Source organism: Desmodus rotundus, chromosome 5 (assembly GCF_022682495.2).
Source record: "Desmodus rotundus isolate HL8 chromosome 5, HLdesRot8A.1, whole genome shotgun sequence".
Lineage (NCBI taxonomy): Eukaryota > Metazoa > Chordata > Mammalia > Chiroptera > Phyllostomidae > Desmodus > Desmodus rotundus.
The window spans coordinates 149,626,217-149,645,855 of NC_071391.1; the positions used below are offsets into that span (position 1 = coordinate 149,626,217).

At 48.8% G+C, this 19,639-nt stretch overlaps 1 protein-coding gene across 2 annotated transcripts in view; it reads left to right on the top strand.

Moving 5' to 3' along the window:
- The window catches only part of GALNT14 (polypeptide N-acetylgalactosaminyltransferase 14), a 188,827-nt gene extending 181,450 nt beyond the window's left edge, over positions 1–7,377 (top strand). Inside the window, exons 14-15 of one of the 2 annotated variants that reach the window (XM_024553028.3) lie at positions 5,509–5,628; positions 6,808–7,377. In XM_024553028.3, coding sequence (XP_024408796.2) covers positions 5,509–5,628; positions 6,808–6,966 — 279 coding nt within the window. In that variant the 3' untranslated portion in view covers positions 6,967–7,377. Of the gene's footprint in view, positions 1–5,508; positions 5,629–6,752 lie in introns of both variants that reach the window. The other variant, XM_071221632.1, reaches the window with a different exon arrangement.
- The last annotated feature ends 12,262 nt before the right edge of the window (positions 7,378–19,639 follow it).

A 19,639-nucleotide genomic window follows, 5' to 3' on the forward strand; every position in this document is an offset into this window, starting at 1 on the left:
ACATTTTTTTATATGAGGGAACTGCAGTACAGACTTAAGTAACTCACCCAAGTTTACAAGGGTTCATAAGCGGGGGAGCCAGGATTCCAGCCCCGGGAAGTCGGTGCATTTGGGTGATCCTTCAGGGATCCAGGTGCATCAAGAGATCAGCTGAACTCAAGTTTCACTTGAACCCACCACCTCGTTCCAGACACCTTATCTGAAGAGCTTCAAGGGAGTGTTCGATGGACTAGTGTGCTGCCCATCGCAGCCTTAGAGGTTCAAGGCCAACTGGTGACCCCAGTTACTCTCACCCCTTCTCACCAAGGAAGTCCCACGTTCACCACCTACCTTGAGGTCTGCTCCTGCTGTTGCCCAAAATAACACTGACTTCAGTAACAGGTTTTCTTCCATTAAATTGTACCTACCTCCCAGAGGTAGGAACCTATGACGATTAAATAGACAATGAATATGAAGTACCTATACGGGACTTGTCAGCTCTAAGTGAGCTAGTTTGCCATCCGAGCACAGCATGAGCAGTGATGCTGCCTGGCTTTCAGTGTTTCTTCTCCACTGTTTACTACTTACCACACAGGGAAACTTGCCACCGTTGGTAAGTGCTCTGTCCGTGTGCATTGATGAAAACACAGCCCCCTAACTTTTCTCTCTGTGTCAATGTTTCTCTAGTCTCACCCAGCCACTTCTCCTTCCCACGTGTCATTAAAAGCACTGTTCCCAGAGACTCTGTGCCAGGGGCCAGGCACCGGGCTAAGTGTGTTCACATGCATCACTGTATTCTTCAAACAACCCCCTAAACTATGTCCCGTTATTACTCCCATCTCACAGATGGAGTAGATGAGGCCTAGACACGTTGGCCAGTGCTTCCCAGGTTATGAGTAATACCAGAACAGGGTGCAGGCACAGACCCGCTGTCTCCAGAGACCGAGCCCTTAAGATTAGGGGAGGGTTTCTCAACCTCAGCGCTACTGATCCTTTGTGCCAGATAAGTCTTTGTTATGGGAACAGTACTGTGCATTGTAGGAAGGTTAGCAGCATCCCTGGCCCTACCCACTAGGTGCCAGTAACCACCCCCGAACTAGTCATAAAGATCAAAAAATGTCTCCAAAACCAAATGACTTCGGGGAAGGTGGACAGGGGCAAAATCTCCCCTTTGAGAACTGTGGCCCCAGACCACTTACTTCTGGCCTCCTAGAGGGGCCCCTGGACCATTCTAAGTTCAGCCACTGTGCCCAGGCCCCCAACTCATCTTCACGCATACCCCTCTCAGAACTTTGCTCCTTCACTTATCTCCTCTCGAGGAAATCTCTGATGTGCTTCTCCAACCAGTGCAAGACCATAGGCCCTGGGCGGGATGCTGTGGCCTGTTTCATCCCAGCTTTCACAGCTGTGGCTAGTTGGACATCTCCTAGAGAGAAGTCTGCTGTCCCTGCTACCAGGCAGTCTCTTCTCCCACTGCAGTGGCTGTCTACAGGGACTTCCTCCAAGCGCAGAGGGCCTTGGGGCTGTCCATCCTGGACCATCCTGCTCCATCACCAGCTCCCCTCTTCCAGCAGAAAGCCCCCTCCTCCCCAGCCCCTTACCAAAGGAGGCAAGGCCACCCACATCACCTCCAAGATGGCCTCTGGGTTTCCTTCCATGGGTATGTGGCTGTGTGCCATGGGCTGGCGGCGGGGGGGGGGGGGGGAGGGGGGGTCTGAATTAGCTGGTCCCCCAGGTGGGACCATCAGCAGGGGCCCAATGCTTACCACCTGGGTCCAGGCCAGTCTGAGCAACCACTGCTGCCCTCCTGAATCCATTTCTGACTCCGGGATTTGTTTAATAAACCCATTCATCACTGGCCATTCTGAGGAAGCCTGGCAGGCTACAGGGTGGGAGTTGGAAAGCCCCTCCCTTGCTCCTGTGCTGCCGCCTGTGTTCTGCTCCCCAGCCTCCTCTCTAGCAGATGTGGCCATCAGGCAGTGCTCCTCTGGGAAATTGAGAGGCCGAATTATTTCAATGCCCGTAAAGTGCCAGCTAATTGAAAATCCACTTAGTGAAAAGGCTTCGATCCCTATCTGTGCAAGACCCTTGGGGGTCTTGGGATGGTTTCCTCAGACACCAGCCTCAGGGGTGTATCCTGTGTATTCCTTCCTGAAAGGCACTTGTGGAGGGGGTGGGTCAGATGTCAAAGAATCTCCCTCTCCACACGCCCCCAACACCATCATCCCCAGCACTTACAGTTTTCAAAGCCACTAGGTCGGCATTTTTTCAGTTTTTTTCATCTCACGGCACAAAGTAATTACTCAAATTCTGCAACACACCAAAAAATAGGTATAATTTTGATTAATTTACAAAAATTATAGTTATTACCTATCCTTTTTGCTCCGAAGTGACTTTTTAAGAAATCAGGTGCCCATACTTTTATACAAGGATTACTGGTACCAAGAATTAACCAATCAGATGCAGCGTAATTATGCGGTGACCAATAAGATGTGACTCTGTGGTTGAAGACAGAGCATTCACACCGGATGGCTACTGTTGTGATGGCTGTTGTCATTTTTTTTAATTTGACAATTTAAGGGAAAAGAGGTCAGTGCCCTTGACTAAGTAGTCAGGTATTGCATGTCTTAAGAATTCTTGTGACACACCAGTTGAAAATCAGAAACTATGATATATTTTTAAAGTTTTTGTTGTTGTTGAGCCAGTCAATGCTTTTCGTGTGAAAGTAGAAAGCCAGGTTAAGGTGGGGGTAAGATAATTGCAGGGCGAATGGTAAATTGCTGAGGCACCGTTCACTGCCAGCTTACTGGGTTCACTGCCACCACCATTCACTGGGGGAGGCGGGGAGGAGTAATGGGACAAAGGGATGACACTACCTCCCTTCCCCCTCAGTGACTGTGTGCTTGGCCTCCTTTCCAGACAATGGCCGGAGTCTGAAGTTGAGGACGGTTGTAGGTGGGCCTGGGTCCCTGGCTCCCTGGCAGCCTTGCCCTCGAAGCTGGGCCATGGGCCTTTGCCTCCTTTCGCAACAGAGCAGGGAATTCTCCGCACAAAATCCAGACCCTTCTCCCCCCTTTGTGATAAACCCTAGACATCTAGGATCCCGAATTCCTCACCCACGTAGCCCAAGTCTGATTTCAGGACGTGTGTGGATGTCTCACCTCTGGGTTGCCCCTCCCGAGGTGGGGTGTGTCCCTAGCACACACCACCAGACCCAAGGGGGACCATGTAGAGGGGAATGACCAAGCATGGACATGCAGGCATGGAGTTCACCATGGGGGACAGAGCCAGGGGCGGAAAGAAAAGTGGGGCTGTCCAGGCTGGAAGCCAGAGCTCTGTGAGTCCCCTGCTCTGGTGTGGAGTCCCCCGAGTGTGGCCTCCACTCCTACATGCCTGGTTCCCACCAATGATAGGGAAGGGGCCTACTCTCTGGTCTGTCTCCTCTCCAGTCCCAACAATGGGGTGTGACCTTTGTTTCCCTCCTCATAGGGGTTGCCATTGGGAAGTGGCCAAGAAGAAGAATTTCTTGCCAGCTCTCTTCTGTCAAAGTGGAGTTGATTTATAGTTTTAATATTTACAACCTGGGAGAGGATCTCAGGGACAGACATGTTCCATAATTAAATGAATAAAAGGGTTCTAGAACCAGCCATGACTCCGGCAGCAGCAGCAGCAATAGCAGAGCTGATGGAAAGAGTATGTGCAGGGGCCACTTACTAGGACATGACTCTGGATACCCTCTCTGAGCCTTACTTCTACCATCTGTAAAATGGGGATAATAATAGCTATCTAATAGGATTCTCATGAAGATCAAATTAACCTGTGTAAAGCTCCCAGAGCAGTCCTGGCACACAGTAAGGGCTCCAGAAGTACTAGCCATTATTAGCCGTCTCATCCTGTCTTTGCATCGCCTCTCTGCATCAGACGTCTTTTCCCTTTTAGCTCATTCTGGAGGAAGGCAGGGTATGTGCAGAATGGTGACATACACAGGCCAGAGCAGAACTTGATCTGTCCCAAGGAGTACATCTCACAAGGTTTTACTATAAAAAAATTCAAACATATGTAGATCTGGAAGTAGATGGAAGAGTATAAGAACCCCTGGCCCCAAGTTTTCTCAAGTCATGGCCTGTCTTTTTTCATCCATATTTCCATTCACTTTCTGGTCTAGGTCTTCTCCCAACACCAGCAACTTTAGAAGGGACAAGAGAACCCATAGGCATACCCCAATCCCAGGGGACAGAGGCTCCCACTGGGCTGGCAGCCCCATCCAGGTGTGAGAGACAGAGGAAGGTCCCAGATCAGGAGAGGCAGAAGTCAGCATCCAGGTGGTCCTGCGGGGACAGCAGAAGGACCACCTGTGGGAAGGGCGAGGAACAAGCCAAGTCACAGAAGGACATTGACGATGTTAACAGACAGTGGAGGTCAGGAGAGGACCAGGGTCAGGAGGTGGCTGCCGTGAGCTAGGGAAGGTAGAGAGCAAGAGGCGGGTAAACACTATCAGCTTATGAGGCACAGGGTCCTAGTGTGCAGGCTGGCCAGCTAACGGACCCTTTTTTTCATTCTTTGGCCAAGGAGAAGCAGTTGTTCAGGGGCCTGGTCTAGAGGCTGAGGGTCAGCTGGTTGGCAGGGGTGAAGTGGAGGTGAAGGGATCATCCTTTTTTTCCCCTGTGATAACAGCAAAGGGCAAATCTCCCCATTTTTCGGTCTGGGCAAAACCCCTGGGAGGTTCACATTTTGATATTATTATAGCAGTACTTTCACCCCTTGATGAAAGAACTAGAAAGTATGTGGCTTTTTCAGCAGTTAGTTGCGCTCTGATTCTGGCACTTTGGAGGAAATACTGAGGAACATGATTCCTAATGAACCTCACAGGAAGCCCCTTTCCCTTTGTCGTCAGAACTCTGCTTGTCCATCCAGCTTCTCAGCTTCTCTCCCTGCAGGAGCTCGGGGGCCAAGGGATCTATTCTGCCGGGAGTGCTGGTGTGCATGCGCCCGCCAGAATAATTGTAGTTCTCATGCCTGTCCTCGTTCCTGCTACACTCCTCTTCCACTAGCTCCCTCGGGACACTTTGTCCCTCCATCTGCCTCTTGTCATAACTCTCATGTTCTCACAGTACCGATTTAGACTCCTTTTCACAGAAGAAGGGATATTCTAAAAACAGCTGAAGGGTGCGACCTACCAGGTAGCTGCTGGAAACGTCAAGTGTGGAGAACAGAAACCTACCAAAACAAATCGGAGACCCTGCAGCTTGGCAGGGGTATTGCTCAGCTCCCCCCAGAGGTGGCCTGCATGACCCAGGCCAGTCCCCCTCGTGGGGTGTGGGGACAGAGACTGCAGTTGGAGTGTGACCTGCGGGCTCCTCAGTAGCATTTTCTAAGGCGACCTTGTTGACAATTGATTTCTGTCAGCCCCGTCCCCAGTGCTTTTTACCGAGCTGTGTTATGTTATCTCACGTGGGCACAGTAGTGCTCACCAGTGGTGGCTTCTTCCAAGGACCCTAATGTGACCCTTCCTGGCCTCTGCCCCTCCAGGTCTGGGCCTTCACATACACCCAGCAGATCCTCCAGGAGGAGCTGTGCCTGTCAGTCATCACCTTTTTCCCTGGCGCCCCGGTGGTTCTTGTCCTTTGCAAGAATGGAGATGACAAGCAGGTGAGTGCACTGGGTCTGCCCTGGGGCGTGGCTGCCTTCAATAATGTGGTGGCCTGTGTAGGTCTGAGTCCCATATGCAGGAAAAGAGAGAAACTATAGAAGAGGAGTGTTGGTAAGAAAGAGAGAGGTCCTTACGGTTAGGACACGGGCGGAGTGCTGCCTCTGATACCCTCCGTGGGTACTGACTTTGTTGGACCCCAGCGTGTATGTGTATCTTGTACTATCATGTCTTGCCCTGGGTCGCACCTGGGATCCCAGAGCAGGAAAGGACTGGGATAAAGCCTTGGGACCACAAGGCTGAGCAAGGCTCAAACCTTTGCCTTCAGGAGCCTTGGGCTCTGGCAGCATATCCACCAAGCTCGTAGTACTCTGGGCACACCACATGTTCCACTCCTCTAGCAGCAAGGTACTGGCTCCGCTCAATTCCCTGCCGGTTGCTTACTGGCATTAGGGAAACTGAGACTCAAATGCCTGTTTATGTCTCACTGGCTGTTTGGATCTCTCTGAGCTTCAGCTCCTTCTTGTAGGAAATGGAGTCCATGATGCTCAACCACACGGGGTAGCTGTTTAGAGAAACTAACTGACATGGCCCATAGCCCGTGGTCAGTGGTGATTTCCCCACACATGTCCATTCCCACCCTGCTTGTCATGCAAGGTGACCTCTGGGGAGCAGCAGCATGAGACCCTCCTTCCACTCTCCACTTGGGCCCCCCATGTGCTGAAGCACTTTGCAGGAGCAGAGGTTTACATGCTGCCCAGGAGGCCCACCCACCCCCACCCCTCTTGCGTCGCCATCCCCCAGCCCACTCCCACCCTTCGCGACCATGCAGACACTGAGTGTGGATCATTTCTTTGGTTGCTTCTGTGACTAACTCGCTTCACATTTTCTGGCCTACTGCTTGGAAGGTTATTCCCTTCTAATGAGTTTTCCTAGCAAACATATTGATTTTGCTTTTACTTTTTTTTAAGTCTGATTAAAAAAAGAAAAACAACAATACCTGGTAGAGCAATTAGTTGCAGTTTTATTTCTCCATGAGACCGTGAAGTCACGTCTCAAGGGGACTGACTCTAGTCATGTGGTTAAACGTTTCTGATTCCGCCGGACCCCGTGATGTTATTGCTAGGACCCGGCCTTAGCCAGAGAATCCGGTTCATCCTTTCTCCTCTCCGTCTTCTCAGCAATGGACCAAGACTGGCTCCCGCATTGAGCACATGGCATCTCACCTCTGCCTAGACACAGACATGTTTGGTGATGGCACTGAGAACGACAGGGAAATCGTGGTCAACCCGTGTGAGTCCTCACTGATGAGCCAGCACTGGGACATGGTGAGCTCGTGAGGACCCATACCGGAACCAGCGGGGACTGTGGGGCGGCACTTCTCCGGAGGAAAGCAGACTGGAAATCAGGCTCCAAGCCGCCTGTGACTGTTACAGATGCCCTGACCTGGGAGATGGAGGCAGAGCCACCCAGGGCAGGAGCGGCTGTCTCAGGGAGGATGGAGGAAAAGTTACAAGCCAAGTGGAGCTCCCAGGCAGACCCCGCCTCTTCTCAATGCTGTGAAGCTCCAGTTCTGGCCCGATCTGCTCCTGATTTGTGTCTGGAGACAGATCTAACGGGAAGTGTTCATGTTTTTCCCTTGCCTAAACGAGAGGCTGGAGAGAAAAGTCACTCACTAGGCCAGGGCTGAATTGAAAGTTGAAGAGTGGAGGTTAGTTGTTTTCTGAACAAATAAAGAAACTTAAGAAGTTTTCTGTGTATCTCTTACCTTGTTTCTACTTGCATTAGCTCAGAACTGGGCTGAGTTTTCCACTGAGTGGGTGCCTGGGGGCTGTGGGACCTTGTGGTGGTTGGACAAAGCAGAGAACAGGGAGGTGGGAGACCTTGGCTGCCACTGATATGCTGTGTGACCTTAGACCTGTCATGTCTCTGGCCCTTCATTTCCTATTTTGTCAACTTGGAGAGTATGTGCTCATCAGTGGTCCTTACCCTGGCATACAGTCTGTGTGTGTCATCCGGGGAATTGTACCTGTTCGGGGGGCTCTGGCTTCTGCCTGTGGAGACCCCGCTTCAGTGGGTCCAGGGTGGGGTCCAGGCTCCTCAGCTGATTTCAACGCCCCTCCCTGCTTCGAGTTACTGCCCTAGATGGGTGGCTCTGTGGGCCCTTATGGCCCTATTGTCAGCAGCCACTAATGTAAAGCATTTCTTACCATCATCAATTCCCCACGTGTTCTAGGTCCAGTGGGTGTCCATTCATAAGTAGAGTTTAAGAGAAGAACCAATCTGTATTGTTCAAAAGTTCCCCAAACCTGTCTGTGCATTCTCAGCCAAGGTAAGTTTACCACATATGGATTAGTTACGGTCTTAGTTACCTATTGCGAAGTAACAAAGTACTGCAAAGCTTAGCCACTTAAAGCAACACACTTTTATTATCTCTTGATTTCTATGGGGCAAGAATCGAGGTGCAGCCTCACTGGGTGCCCTGCTCCAGGGCTAATTACGAGGCTACGATCCAGAAGTTGGCTGGGCTGCAGCCATCTCAAGCTGCAGTGGGGGCGGGGGGATCTATTCCAAGTTCACTCAGCGGTGGTTGGCAGGATTTGGTTCCTCGGGGGCTGTGGTCCAGAAGCTTGCCCCTATTCCTTGCTACATAGGTCTCTTCAATGCAGCAGCCTGCTTCACCAGAGCAAGCAAGCCAGGAAGCCCCAGATCTTTTATAACCTCATCTCACAAGTTCTTCCCCATCATTTTTCCCACATTCTACTCAATAGAAGCAAGTCAGTAGGCCCAGCCCACACTCAAGGGCAGAGGGTTACACAAGAGAGCTGATGCCGGGAGGTAGGGATCCCTGGGGCCCTTTTAGAATCCATCCACCACAACAGCTGTGATATCCTGGACAGGTGTCCGTCTCCCCTTCATCCAGAAAGTCGTCACTGGCCGGCAGCTGTGTAGGCTCACAGTATATTGGGTTGGCCAAAAAGTCCATTTAGTTTTTTCTGTAAAGTAAAAGATATTTTTCATTTTCACCAATAACTTTATTGACTTGGATATTTTGAGTATGTCGGCTATCCCCTGCGTTATATAACATTGATTGTTCTCAATTAATGTCTTGATTTAATTGCTATCAATTTCAACTGGTCTATCCGACCGTGGAGCATCATCCAGCAAGAAATCTCCAGCACGAAATTTTGCAAACCACTTTTGACACATTCAATCAGCCACAGCAACTTCTCTGTACACTGCACAAATCTGTTTTTTTGCATTTCAGTTGCATTTTGACCTTTCTTGAAATAAAGCATAATATGCAGAAAACATTGTATATTTTCTTCCATCTTCAGTATTGAAATGAGTACACAAAAATTCACCAATTTTGGTGTTTTTTTAAAAATGCATACTGATATGACACCATACATTGTATTGTCACCATACAATCTAACAAAATTGTTTTGAATGAAATTCAAGACAACTAAGCACTACTAGAGCCATCGTATGTAAAAAAACAAACGAACTTTTTGGCCAACCCAATAAAATGCATGATTGTGGCCAACTGCTGATGTGGCTGTATTGGTCACACGGTCCTCCTCTCACCTTAGTTATGATCTGGCTCTTTGGGAACTATTTCAGTCCCCACTGTGAAAAGAAGGGGAGGCCATGGAATAAAGACATCTGAAGGAGACGTTCTCATGTCTCCTTAAGCTGTGTGTCCACAGACTTTAAGCCAGTCTTGCTAAGAAGAAAGAACATAAGGGTCATCAGTGCCCTTTTCCCTAAGCAGGGGAACCAGGCACTGCACTAAAATAAACTAAACTAACGGAGCTGGCCTTGTCCCCACCGGTGCCCTTGTCTCCCTCTGTGGAGACAGGAAAGCTGTCTCTTGTCTTGCTTTGTTGCCAGCACTGGGCCAGGCACATCAAGCGCTCAGTGAATGTTTTCCTAAATGGGTGATTGGAACAACTATCCTCACCCAAGACAAAGTGACTTTACTTACATTTTACTACCCCAAAAAGTCATAACGTGTAGGTGGCTGTAGGTCTGTCTCGAACATCTGAGGAAATGGAAAAGGAGTGGATGCCTCTGCCCCAGGGGGCCTTTTTAAAAATCTTGGCTGCTTTCCATGTGTCAGGAGAACAAACACCCATCCCACCACCTCCCACTTACTAGAGCAGGACTTGGGGCTGTGAAGGATGTGGAGGGTAACCTGCGAGTGGAGATATGGATGGTTGGCATGTGAGCTGCTGGGTGTGCATCTTTTCTTACATTTATTGAAGTGCAATTGACCTGTAGCATTATATTCATTTCAGGTACAGGGGCATGTATCCTAAGGCCTCCCTAGTGGAAAATACAGGTTAAAAACACTGATGATGCAAACAGAAGTCACTACAACTGTGTAGTTATCCACATGCCCTCTGTCCACTAAGCTAGTGATGATGAAGCTGAAGCAAGAATAATTTGTGATTTAAAAGCAAAAACAGTAGCAATTTGAACCCTCAACCAATCCAAGACAAAGCTAATGATACCCTGATAGGACAGCGACCTGCTCCAGTGTGGGATGCCTGTGACCTGCACATGCACAGCCAAGTGAGTGTGACCTGGTGGTCAGGGTTTCTCTGATAGATGATGAATTAATGTCCTGAGTCAACCCTGATCATTGAGTTTGAATTTCCATAGCCTAGAAGAAGTAGCTCAGGAGGCCTCCCGTAGCTGTGGGTGAAAGTGAAAGTCTTTCAAATGACATTGACCTGTGAAACCAGAAAGAACCTGTACTCTTCATGTTTCTAGGGCTCATAAGACTTAGACTCCAAACAGAGCTTAAAGAGCCACCACCCTGGAGCGGTCTCACCACCTGCGAGGTGAAGAGGTGGCCAGGTGTGGCAGAAACCCCCTCACCTGGGAGCACAACTGGCTGGTGGGAACTGATGGGAACGGTATCAGTTCTATGTATCTTAATGGTGTGGTGTACAAGTTACGTGAAAGGAAATTTATACCTATATGTGAGTGTACATACATGGAAAGGAGAGAGGCAGAGGCCTCAGACACTCTAGTGTCTGGATGAGATTTGGAGTGATGAAGATGTTGAATGGATGGGTGGAAATGGGAGTCTTTAGGTAATTCTGGGGCCAGCATGGATGGGTGGCGGGGCTAGGTGCCATATTGAATCTGAGACTCGCCCCCTTTGTTTTCTTGTGTGCCGTGTAATTTCTGTGTCTGAGCTCCTCTTCCGCAGTAGTTATTTCCCCTGGTTATGGAGGCATGCCTCAGAAAAGGTTCGAGTCTGTCTCTGTTGGGTTCCATTGATTTCAAACCAATTTGTATATTAATTTCCCCATTTGTGGTTCCCATGCTGTGGGGCGATGATAGAAATTTAGACCCCGCATCTATGCTTGGCACAAGTTTGGATTTTGATCTTTTGCAGGTGATCTTTTTCTACCCAACTCGTGTTCTTGCTTTCATGCCATTGCCACTCACCCAGCCAGATGAGGATTGTCTGGCCCTGCTAAGCACCCAGCCCTATGTTGGGTCCCACCTCTGGTCCCAGCCACCTGTCGGGCTGGTCTTCAGTGTCTGCCTCTGCCGCGGGTGCTAGAAGCCCAGCCCAGATCGCACACATCTGGTTACAACTCCCCATCGGCTCTCACTCCCCACTTGCTTTGAATTCCCTCTTGTTTTTGGAATCAGGATTTTTTCCTTCCATCCTTCCGCATGCAGCTGTGATGTCAAGTTGCTTTATTACATTTTATCCAATATTTGTGTGGTGGGGGGAGCTGACAACTTCCATGTCAGCTCAGACCAAAATTCCTTAGTGCTGTAATTGGCTGTCACCACTGTCTCTCCCACCTGCTGTGGGCCCATATCTTAGTATAGACACCCAACACATCTCCATGAATAAGTGAGAGAATAAGCCTGTGATTCTTTAGTACCATTTCCTAATTACCCCCTGGCTACAGCTATCAGACATTACAGTTTTAAAAAGACAGCAAAAGCAGAAATGGAGGACCGAGAAGACAAATTTATAACAATGAAACCTCGTTATAATACACATAGATTTAGAGATCATGCATATTTTACTTTGTAATGACAGAGTTTAATACTGAAAGTGCTAACTGGAAAGAACTATCAGTAATGGAAATCTTTAATACTGCAGCGGAACCCAGCAAGAGAGAATCTGTTTTCATAAACTCTGAGGGATGGCGGTGCATTCACATCTCATCTGCAAGCATCTCGGGCAGATACCCTGGCACCTGGCAACCTGAGTCCTGGCTGGCCTCATGGAGGCGCTCACCTTCCACCTGCGATCCACCATAGTCGAACCTGCAGTAGAGTTAAACCCCCTCCCTTCCCCCCCTCCATACTCTGAGCCCGTTGTCCACTGTGTCCCCAGAGAGACCTCTTTGTTCCTTTGGCACGTGACAACACCTAGGGCAGCATCCGGCATGCTGGGGAGCACAGTGAAGGTTTGCAGGTCACCGCAGAGGTCCAGCAGCTGTGCACACATGGTGGCCTCTGGGACTGCAAACGGCAGTGGGTGGAGGCCTCTTCTCCCCAGCCTGCAGAGCCAACCTCCTGAGCTCCCTGGTGGTCTTAGTTAGGTCTCAGACAGCCCAACCCAGATTAACAAAATCCAAAGCTCCGAGCGCTTTTTCATTTGCCATGGAGCCGGCTAATTTAATGAAGCCATCACAGTGCAAACCTCGGGGCTTATTGGAAAAGGACTCGAGCACGACATTATTTCACAGCAGTAGATTGCATCATTTTCATTTCACAGCTTTCCAATGGGAAATAATAAAACAAAATTACAAACATAATGAAGAAAGAAAGGAGGCAAAAAAAAAACCAAAACCCTTGGGTGAGAGATGCATCCTCTGTGCTGTGACAGGGCTGGTTACCTTATTCATTTGAGCCAGTAAATATTACCTGGCTTCGCTCTGCAGGAAGGAGCCCAGGATGCCTCCACCTGCTGCTGAAGATAACAGGCTGCAATAACTCACTGTCCAGCACAGCCGGGAGCGATGTGCGCCCCTGTGGAAGTCGCGCTGGGTGGCCTTCTGAGAAATTCCAGCCTCCAGGCGCACAGCCCCGCCCCTGGGCCGGCTGCAATGCTGGGGTGAAGGGCTGCCATTGCAGATGCCAGGGCAAGCTGATGGACTGCGGGTGTGCACTGTGCCTCCAATCTCTTGGGAAGACAAAGTGACTTCCCTGTGGGGCTTCACGCATTCCTGGGATGGAGGAAAGATAATGGGTTCCTATCCCCATTTGAGTCTGCAGGGTGCTTCATGGTGACCAGGTGAGCTGACAGCCGGGGGCTAAATTCCGGTGGGAGAAACAAAGCTCTTTTCCAAAGCTGTGTCCAGCCACAGCACCAAGGTGTAAGATCATGGGGCAGCCAGCTCCGCTGGGTCTTTTAATCTGTTGTGCAGGCCTGTCCTTCAGCTCAGGGATGCCCAGGCCTGTCCCCACAGTGAGGGGACTCCTTCAGGCCACCCAGGCCCAAAATCCTCCCCTGCCTGTACTGAAAATATCATTTTTCCTCTGTCAGCAGGGAGTTGGAAGCCTTCTGGAATAGTATCCCAATTTCTCCTACCCTGATGTACAGAAGAAAAACCTTTCCTTGAGCCTGGTCCCCCCTTTTTCTTTGACCAACCTGCTCCTCTAATGTGCTTAGTCCCATGGATTTAGGTCCAGATCCTGGCTCCCCCAGTTCCGCGCTGTGTGGCTAGAGGCAAATTACTTAACCTCTCTGAACTTAATTTCCTCCTTTCTAAATTTTAATAATCTCATAATTTTAGTGTGGAATTAAATGAAATGATTCATGTGACTTTCTCAGCACAGAGCCAAGCACATATTATGTCTAAAAATGTCATCATTGTATTTTGTATGTGTGTTTGTGTGTGTGTGAGGTTCAAACATCTGTTTCCAGAGCAGAGGGCAGGGACTGGGAATGTTGAGGACTGACCCTCCATCCTCAGGGGTTATTTAGAGGTCAGGCGGGGGCCTGAGACTCCCCAGAGGGGCTGCCCTGGGTAGTGGAGGACTCAAGCCCCCTGCAGCCCTGCTCTTTGGTTCTGAATTGGCGATGAGCCAGGGGAGGAGGAAGCAGAGGGGAGCCATGCAGGACAGCGAGGGAAATGGCAGCCTTCCGGCTGGTTTTGGCCCTTCATTGCCTGCATTTCTCCGCCACTTGCCCACTGGGTGCTTCCTCAGCCTTTGTGTTCATTCCCTGCCCGTGCTCACTGATGGGGTCTGCCACCCGTGTGCTTGCCCCTGTGTGTGCTCTGGGGAAGCCACGCCATGCACAATGTCACTGGTGTCATAGACAGAAACAGGACATGCATGCTAGTCACAGAGGCCTGGCAGAGACAGTCCAGTCTGGCCCCGCACCCCAGAAGCGCCCTCTTCACTCACAGGGATGGTTGCATCACACCCCAGTACCCAGGAAAGTCTCCAGCTCAGCCTCTTACCCTCTGTTTGAATCACCTCTGAGTTCAGCTCTCATGCCTGAATTCAGCCCCTTTTAGCTCCTCAGCAGCCTGGCACCTGCATGATTTTCACTTTTGGAGCTCCTCTTGGAAGCTGTCAGAACACCGTGTTTGTCTGGGGTGCCTGTGCCCAGGGTCGGGGCTTCCACCTGCCTTTCGCTAGGGCTCAAGGAGTAGGGTCTCATCTATCTCACTAAACCAGGGGTGGCTTTATAGGACACATGGTCCTGAGAAAGCAGACAGGATGTTAAGATCCCAAAGCCAGATGTCTTGTCAGAAAAAAAAGTTCAAATAAAGAACTCTGAGGTTCAAAGGAAGAAAAGACCTCATGTGAGATGAACTTGAGGTATAAGCTAGACTTCAGAAGGGTGGAGATGGGGACAAATCCTAGGTGATGACAGCCTAAGCAAAGGCAGAGAAACAGGGAAGGACTGGCCTTTCTCAGCGGACGTGGAACAGGTCAGCCAGCCTGAGGTGTAAAAGAAATGAAGGAGAACGGAGGTCAGGTAAGGCCAAAGAGGGGGTTTTGAATGCCAGGCAGAAGACTCTGAACTTAACTGAGTAAGTAGTTGTGAGCCACCAAAGGTGCTGGAGCAAGGAAGTAACACTGACCAGATTCTGAGAAGGGGAAGGTGGAAGGGGTAGCGAGGCGTGGAGAGTAAGGTGGTTTGGAGGTGGGGTTCTGGGAAGAGGGGCCTGTCAGAGGCCATGTCCAGGAAAGACTGTGAGGCTGGGACCCTGTCACCATCAGTCAGAGTAGAAAGTAGACCGTGGTTACGGGAGATCGTGGTGGTGGGTGTGGGAGGAGAGGAGACGGAGCAAACGTATCCTGCTCTGTCTACCTAGCAAGCGTCTTCAAGGTCCCACGTTTAATTGTTCTATTTGAGTACCTGATAATTATTTAATCATAAAACATTTTAGACACATGCAAAAGAAGAACAGTAGCTTAGCAACCACTTACACTGCGCTTCCCTATACTTGGTATTGTTCTAACAGCTTTAAAGAATTTAACTTAGTCAATCCTCATGAAAATAATAGCAACATAATAACAACTACTACTGTTCCCTCCATCTTTCAGATGAGCCGCTTGAGGGCCAAGAAGGTTATGTAACTTGCCCAAAGTCACCTAACTGATACTGGAAGCGAGATTCAAGTCTAAGAAGTTTACTCCTGAGTTCTGGGTTCATAACCACTAGCCTACACTGCTTCTCACGTTGAGGTTGGAATAATGAATGTGTGTTCTTGCCACAAATAGAGGGAAGTCCCTGGTGCAAAACTCCCTATGGGTCTGGCTTTTCAAATCAAGTAGTTCTACATCTTTAACCACTGGTTGGCCACATCGATGTTCAAATTCGTTCACTCGGTAGCCATTTGTTAGGTAAGGAAGGGAGGGAGGGAACTAGCATTTAGTGAGCCACTCTTATGTGCCAGCTATATGTTTATGTGCTTTACAGTCACCATTTCATTGAGTGCTAACAGCTTTCCAAAGAGGTAGCTGTTATCCTCATGATTTTACAAATGAGGAGTGTGAGTCTCAGAGAAGTTAAATAAATTACTGGTCATGGTGGCCCCACTGATGGGTGGCAGAGCCTCTTCTCAGTGACCACGTAGCCTCGCAAAGTACATGGTGATTCAGCACCCCCCCACCTGTATGCATAAATCCTTAAGCAACACATATTTACTAGACACCTGTTACATGACAGGCATGATGCCAGGAGCTGGCCACCAGCCCTTGCCTTCAAGGACAACAAGCAGGGGGAGAGAGCTGGATCTTACATTACAGAGTCCGGGGAGAGGAGGAGAGCAGGTGGGAAGGAGGATGTGCCGGGTGTGACCACAGCTATGACAGAGGTCACTCGAGTACAAGGGGCACAGAAGAGGGGATGGAACAGCTTTACAGAGAAAGGGGTGGCGGAGTTGTAAGGCTGAGAGGACAAGGGGAAGAGAGGGCAGAGTTCCAGGCCCAGGAGTCCACATTTGCCTCTCTACACTGTCTTTGAGTACCTGGCTCAACCCTGGCACTGATATAATGAAGGTATTATCTTTATGTACTTTCGAGGATTTGTTTTGACGTCGGATAAGAAAATGGGACTGAAGGAAGCTGAGCCATCACCTAAGAAACCCTTTCTGGACTCCCAGCAGGACGGGGTGCTGGGAGGCTGGGTGTCCCTATGGCAGCCTCTGTCCTCACGGAACATTTTGGGTTTTTGTGTCGTTCTGTGGGAACAGCACCCTCTGCAGAGCCCACTTAGAACTTCACGACCTGCACCTCCTCTGTCGGTGTGTCTACCTCCCCCACACTTGTTTGCAAGCTGCTCACAGGGTGGGACCCCCTGCGTCTGGCAGGGCTGGTGCTCAGGGTGCCTGTTGAACTGAACCACCCCGAGGGGGCCGAACTAGATTTTCCAGATTAAACTGCTCCTTCATTTGCTCTCGTGTCTAATCAGCCGGGCTGGGGCCATATACATTTTTCTCTCCAGAATAGGCCCTTGCAACCTGAGCAGCACAAACAGGCTGTAGTTCATTGTAACTACAAGAACTCTTTCTGTTGGATCATGGAGCAAATGAAAAACTCTCAGACTGTAGCTTCTGTTGATGGGTAATCAGGTGCTTCTGCCCTGCAGCCCTGGGGAATTAACATTACACAGTTAATAGGAACTTCAGAGCATTCAGAACTGCCTTGAGGGCACTCCCGCTGCCTTCAGGTTCACTCGGCCACCCTGAGCAGGACTGGCCCTCCTGAGAATAGCAGGGCATAGCTCAGAGGGGTGACTGCTGACCTTCCTCCCTGCTACAGTTGGCTTTGAGACATCCAGACCAACTCAGCTTCTGGTAACAGCCAACCCGCGAGGCAGTGCCTGGGGAAGGGAGCCCAGAGGAAGGCACAGTGGACACCAGCCGATGTGGGCCAACCACAGGTCACAGTTCAGACTCCAGAACCAGGAGCTCCAATGAGGGAGTGTGGCTTGAAGATTAAGTCCCTGCATCTGCTGGGAATCCAGGGTGGACCAACACGAATTCTTTATCAGGGAGCAAAGGCTCCCCGGCAGGTGTGGCTCAGTTGGTTGGAGTATCATCCTGTAAACTGAAAGGCCGTGAGTTCAAGTTCTGGTCAGGGTGCATACAAGAGGCAAACAGTTGATGTTACTCTCCCCCTCTCTCTCCCTCCCTTCCCGTCTCTAAAAATCAAAAAGCATGTCCTTGAGTGAGGTTTTAAAAAAATAAGAAATAAGATAAAATAAGGCCAAGTCATTCCTGGGAAAACGGGTATGATTACCTCTGCCTCTTCTCTACCCATTCTTTCTAATTGCAAGAGCCCAACGGCGTTGCCTTCAGTTGTGCATTTCTATGGTAGGATGAAATCTGACCATGAACAGAATCTTGAAACAGCATTTCAAGCCCAAATTCAGCTTTTTGGTAGGTCTGCACCTGCATAATAGCAGCCACTTGCTTCTGTTTTAAAATGTCTTTAGAAATCACTCAGTTTACTCTAATCACATCAATACTTGGTGGATGCCTGCTTCATGCGTGTAGCCAGTCTCCTGAGGCTGCAGTAATAGAAGGCCCAGCCCGGCTGTAACTGCCCGTGAGGAGGGTGGTGGGGGCCTTCTCTGCAGGGAGGAAGCTGCCTTTCAGAGCCGTGCGGTCACGTGCCCAAGGACTCACAACAAGTCATGGGGCAGGCGGGGCTGCAACCCACATCTTTCGGCTCCACATCCCAGGCCCCTGTTCTCTTTCCTTTTTTTTCCAAGAAAGTTTAACTTCAAAAAAATCTTATCAAGAACAACATGAAACTGAAGTGATATATAGTATAACTAAGAAGTTCAAAATGGAACACATTTTAAAAATTGTCTTTTCATGATGAGAAAAGGGGGAGTTTTGAGATGATAGTGACTAGCCCAATCTGGTTGGAAAAAGGTTCGGAAACTAAAAGGCTGTGCAATCTATCTTTGTCGTTTCTAAAGACTCGAATTCGTATGTGTTGATTATTTTTATCAAGGAGTACTTGTTTGAAGTAATGTGTGCGTACAGAAATCCCCTGTTCCACATGCACTCTCTCTCTCCCCAGACATAACGCCCTTCACACTCCTAGGGCTCTCCCCTGGCAATTACCTCTGTAATTTAAAATTCTACTGCTGTTTCTTCAAATATCAGTTTTATCTATTGACTTTGTGCATGGTAGATAAGGACTTAGTTTTTCTATACCAACGCCCACATCTCTCTCCTTTCACTCCTGTAACATATTTATAGAATTATTTTTGGCAAAATTAACCATCAGCACTTACACAATGAGCCAATAATGAACCAAACATTCTTTTCTTGTACAATCTTTTGTTTTTCCTAGAATTATTAATTGCTTGGTTTTTTTTTCATTACCTTGGTTTTCTGTGGATCTTTCAAACTCTTCTCCAAATTTTTCTACATGTTATGATAATACTTCTCACAATGCATGCTGACATCCTGGGAGTTTTCTTCTCTCCAACTCTAAATTTGCTTCTCCTCTTTTTTTGAATCACACACCTTCTCATTTTGTAATTAATTAATTTAGTTAGTTTTTCTAGACAACATCCTAGAATCCATTGCTAAGGATGGGTGCATTCACTGCAGGTAAAAAAATTTTTAATTTAAGTTTGTCAAGATAAAAATTTTGAATTTTAAAACTCTCTATTCTATTTCACATTTGTTTTCTGCTTTGGTCACATATGAAATTCTAAGGTGAAAGTCATTATCCTTCAGAATTCTGACGGCATGGCTGTAAGGAACTGTGAAGAATGAGGTTTTGCCCTACACGTGAGCCTGCAAGCTGGCCTGGCCCAGTACCGTGGAGGCTGGTGGAAGATACAGGGCTCCTGGGTCAGAGACAAAGGACAGTTTATACTCACAGCCATGGGATAAGCCAAAATGTCAGCATTTTTGCACCTGTTTCTCTAACCCCATTTCTCATAAGGGGACATAAAGAAGGCCATGTGATACTTGCACACACACAATGAGTTGTGTTACAAGACAGGAACCCTGAGCTTAGGGAACCCAAGTCTTTTATAACGGGCATGCCTGCCTTTGGCTCTGGAGGGAAATACTATCTCTGTCTTCTAAAGCTGTTCACCACACATGTGTACCTGAGAGGGGAGTCTAGAACAAAGGCAGCCAATGCTTCTCTCACAAGATATTCAGGAATACAAGAGACGTGTGGTTACTTGTATGCCCAAAATTGTTTCCTTGCCTCGTAGCTTCCCCCTCTGCTCCTGGGCTCCCACTGATGGCAGTGCAGTCATTTTCCTAAGCCACTTTATTTTGTTTGCTTTTTCCCCCCCTATCTCTTTATACCTGGTCTTTTGATAGTTCCATATATCAATTTGAAGACTCTTATATCCTGCATTTCTGGAGACTTGTCTTATACCAGTTCTTTAGTTATTAGATGGCTACCTATGGAATTTTTCAGTTTCCTGTGGATTTGTTTGTTTGCTTTGTTCCATCATTCGGTTTGGAGGATTTTCCCCAAATTTCCAGTTACCTAAGTATGTAGAGTATATTTAATTGT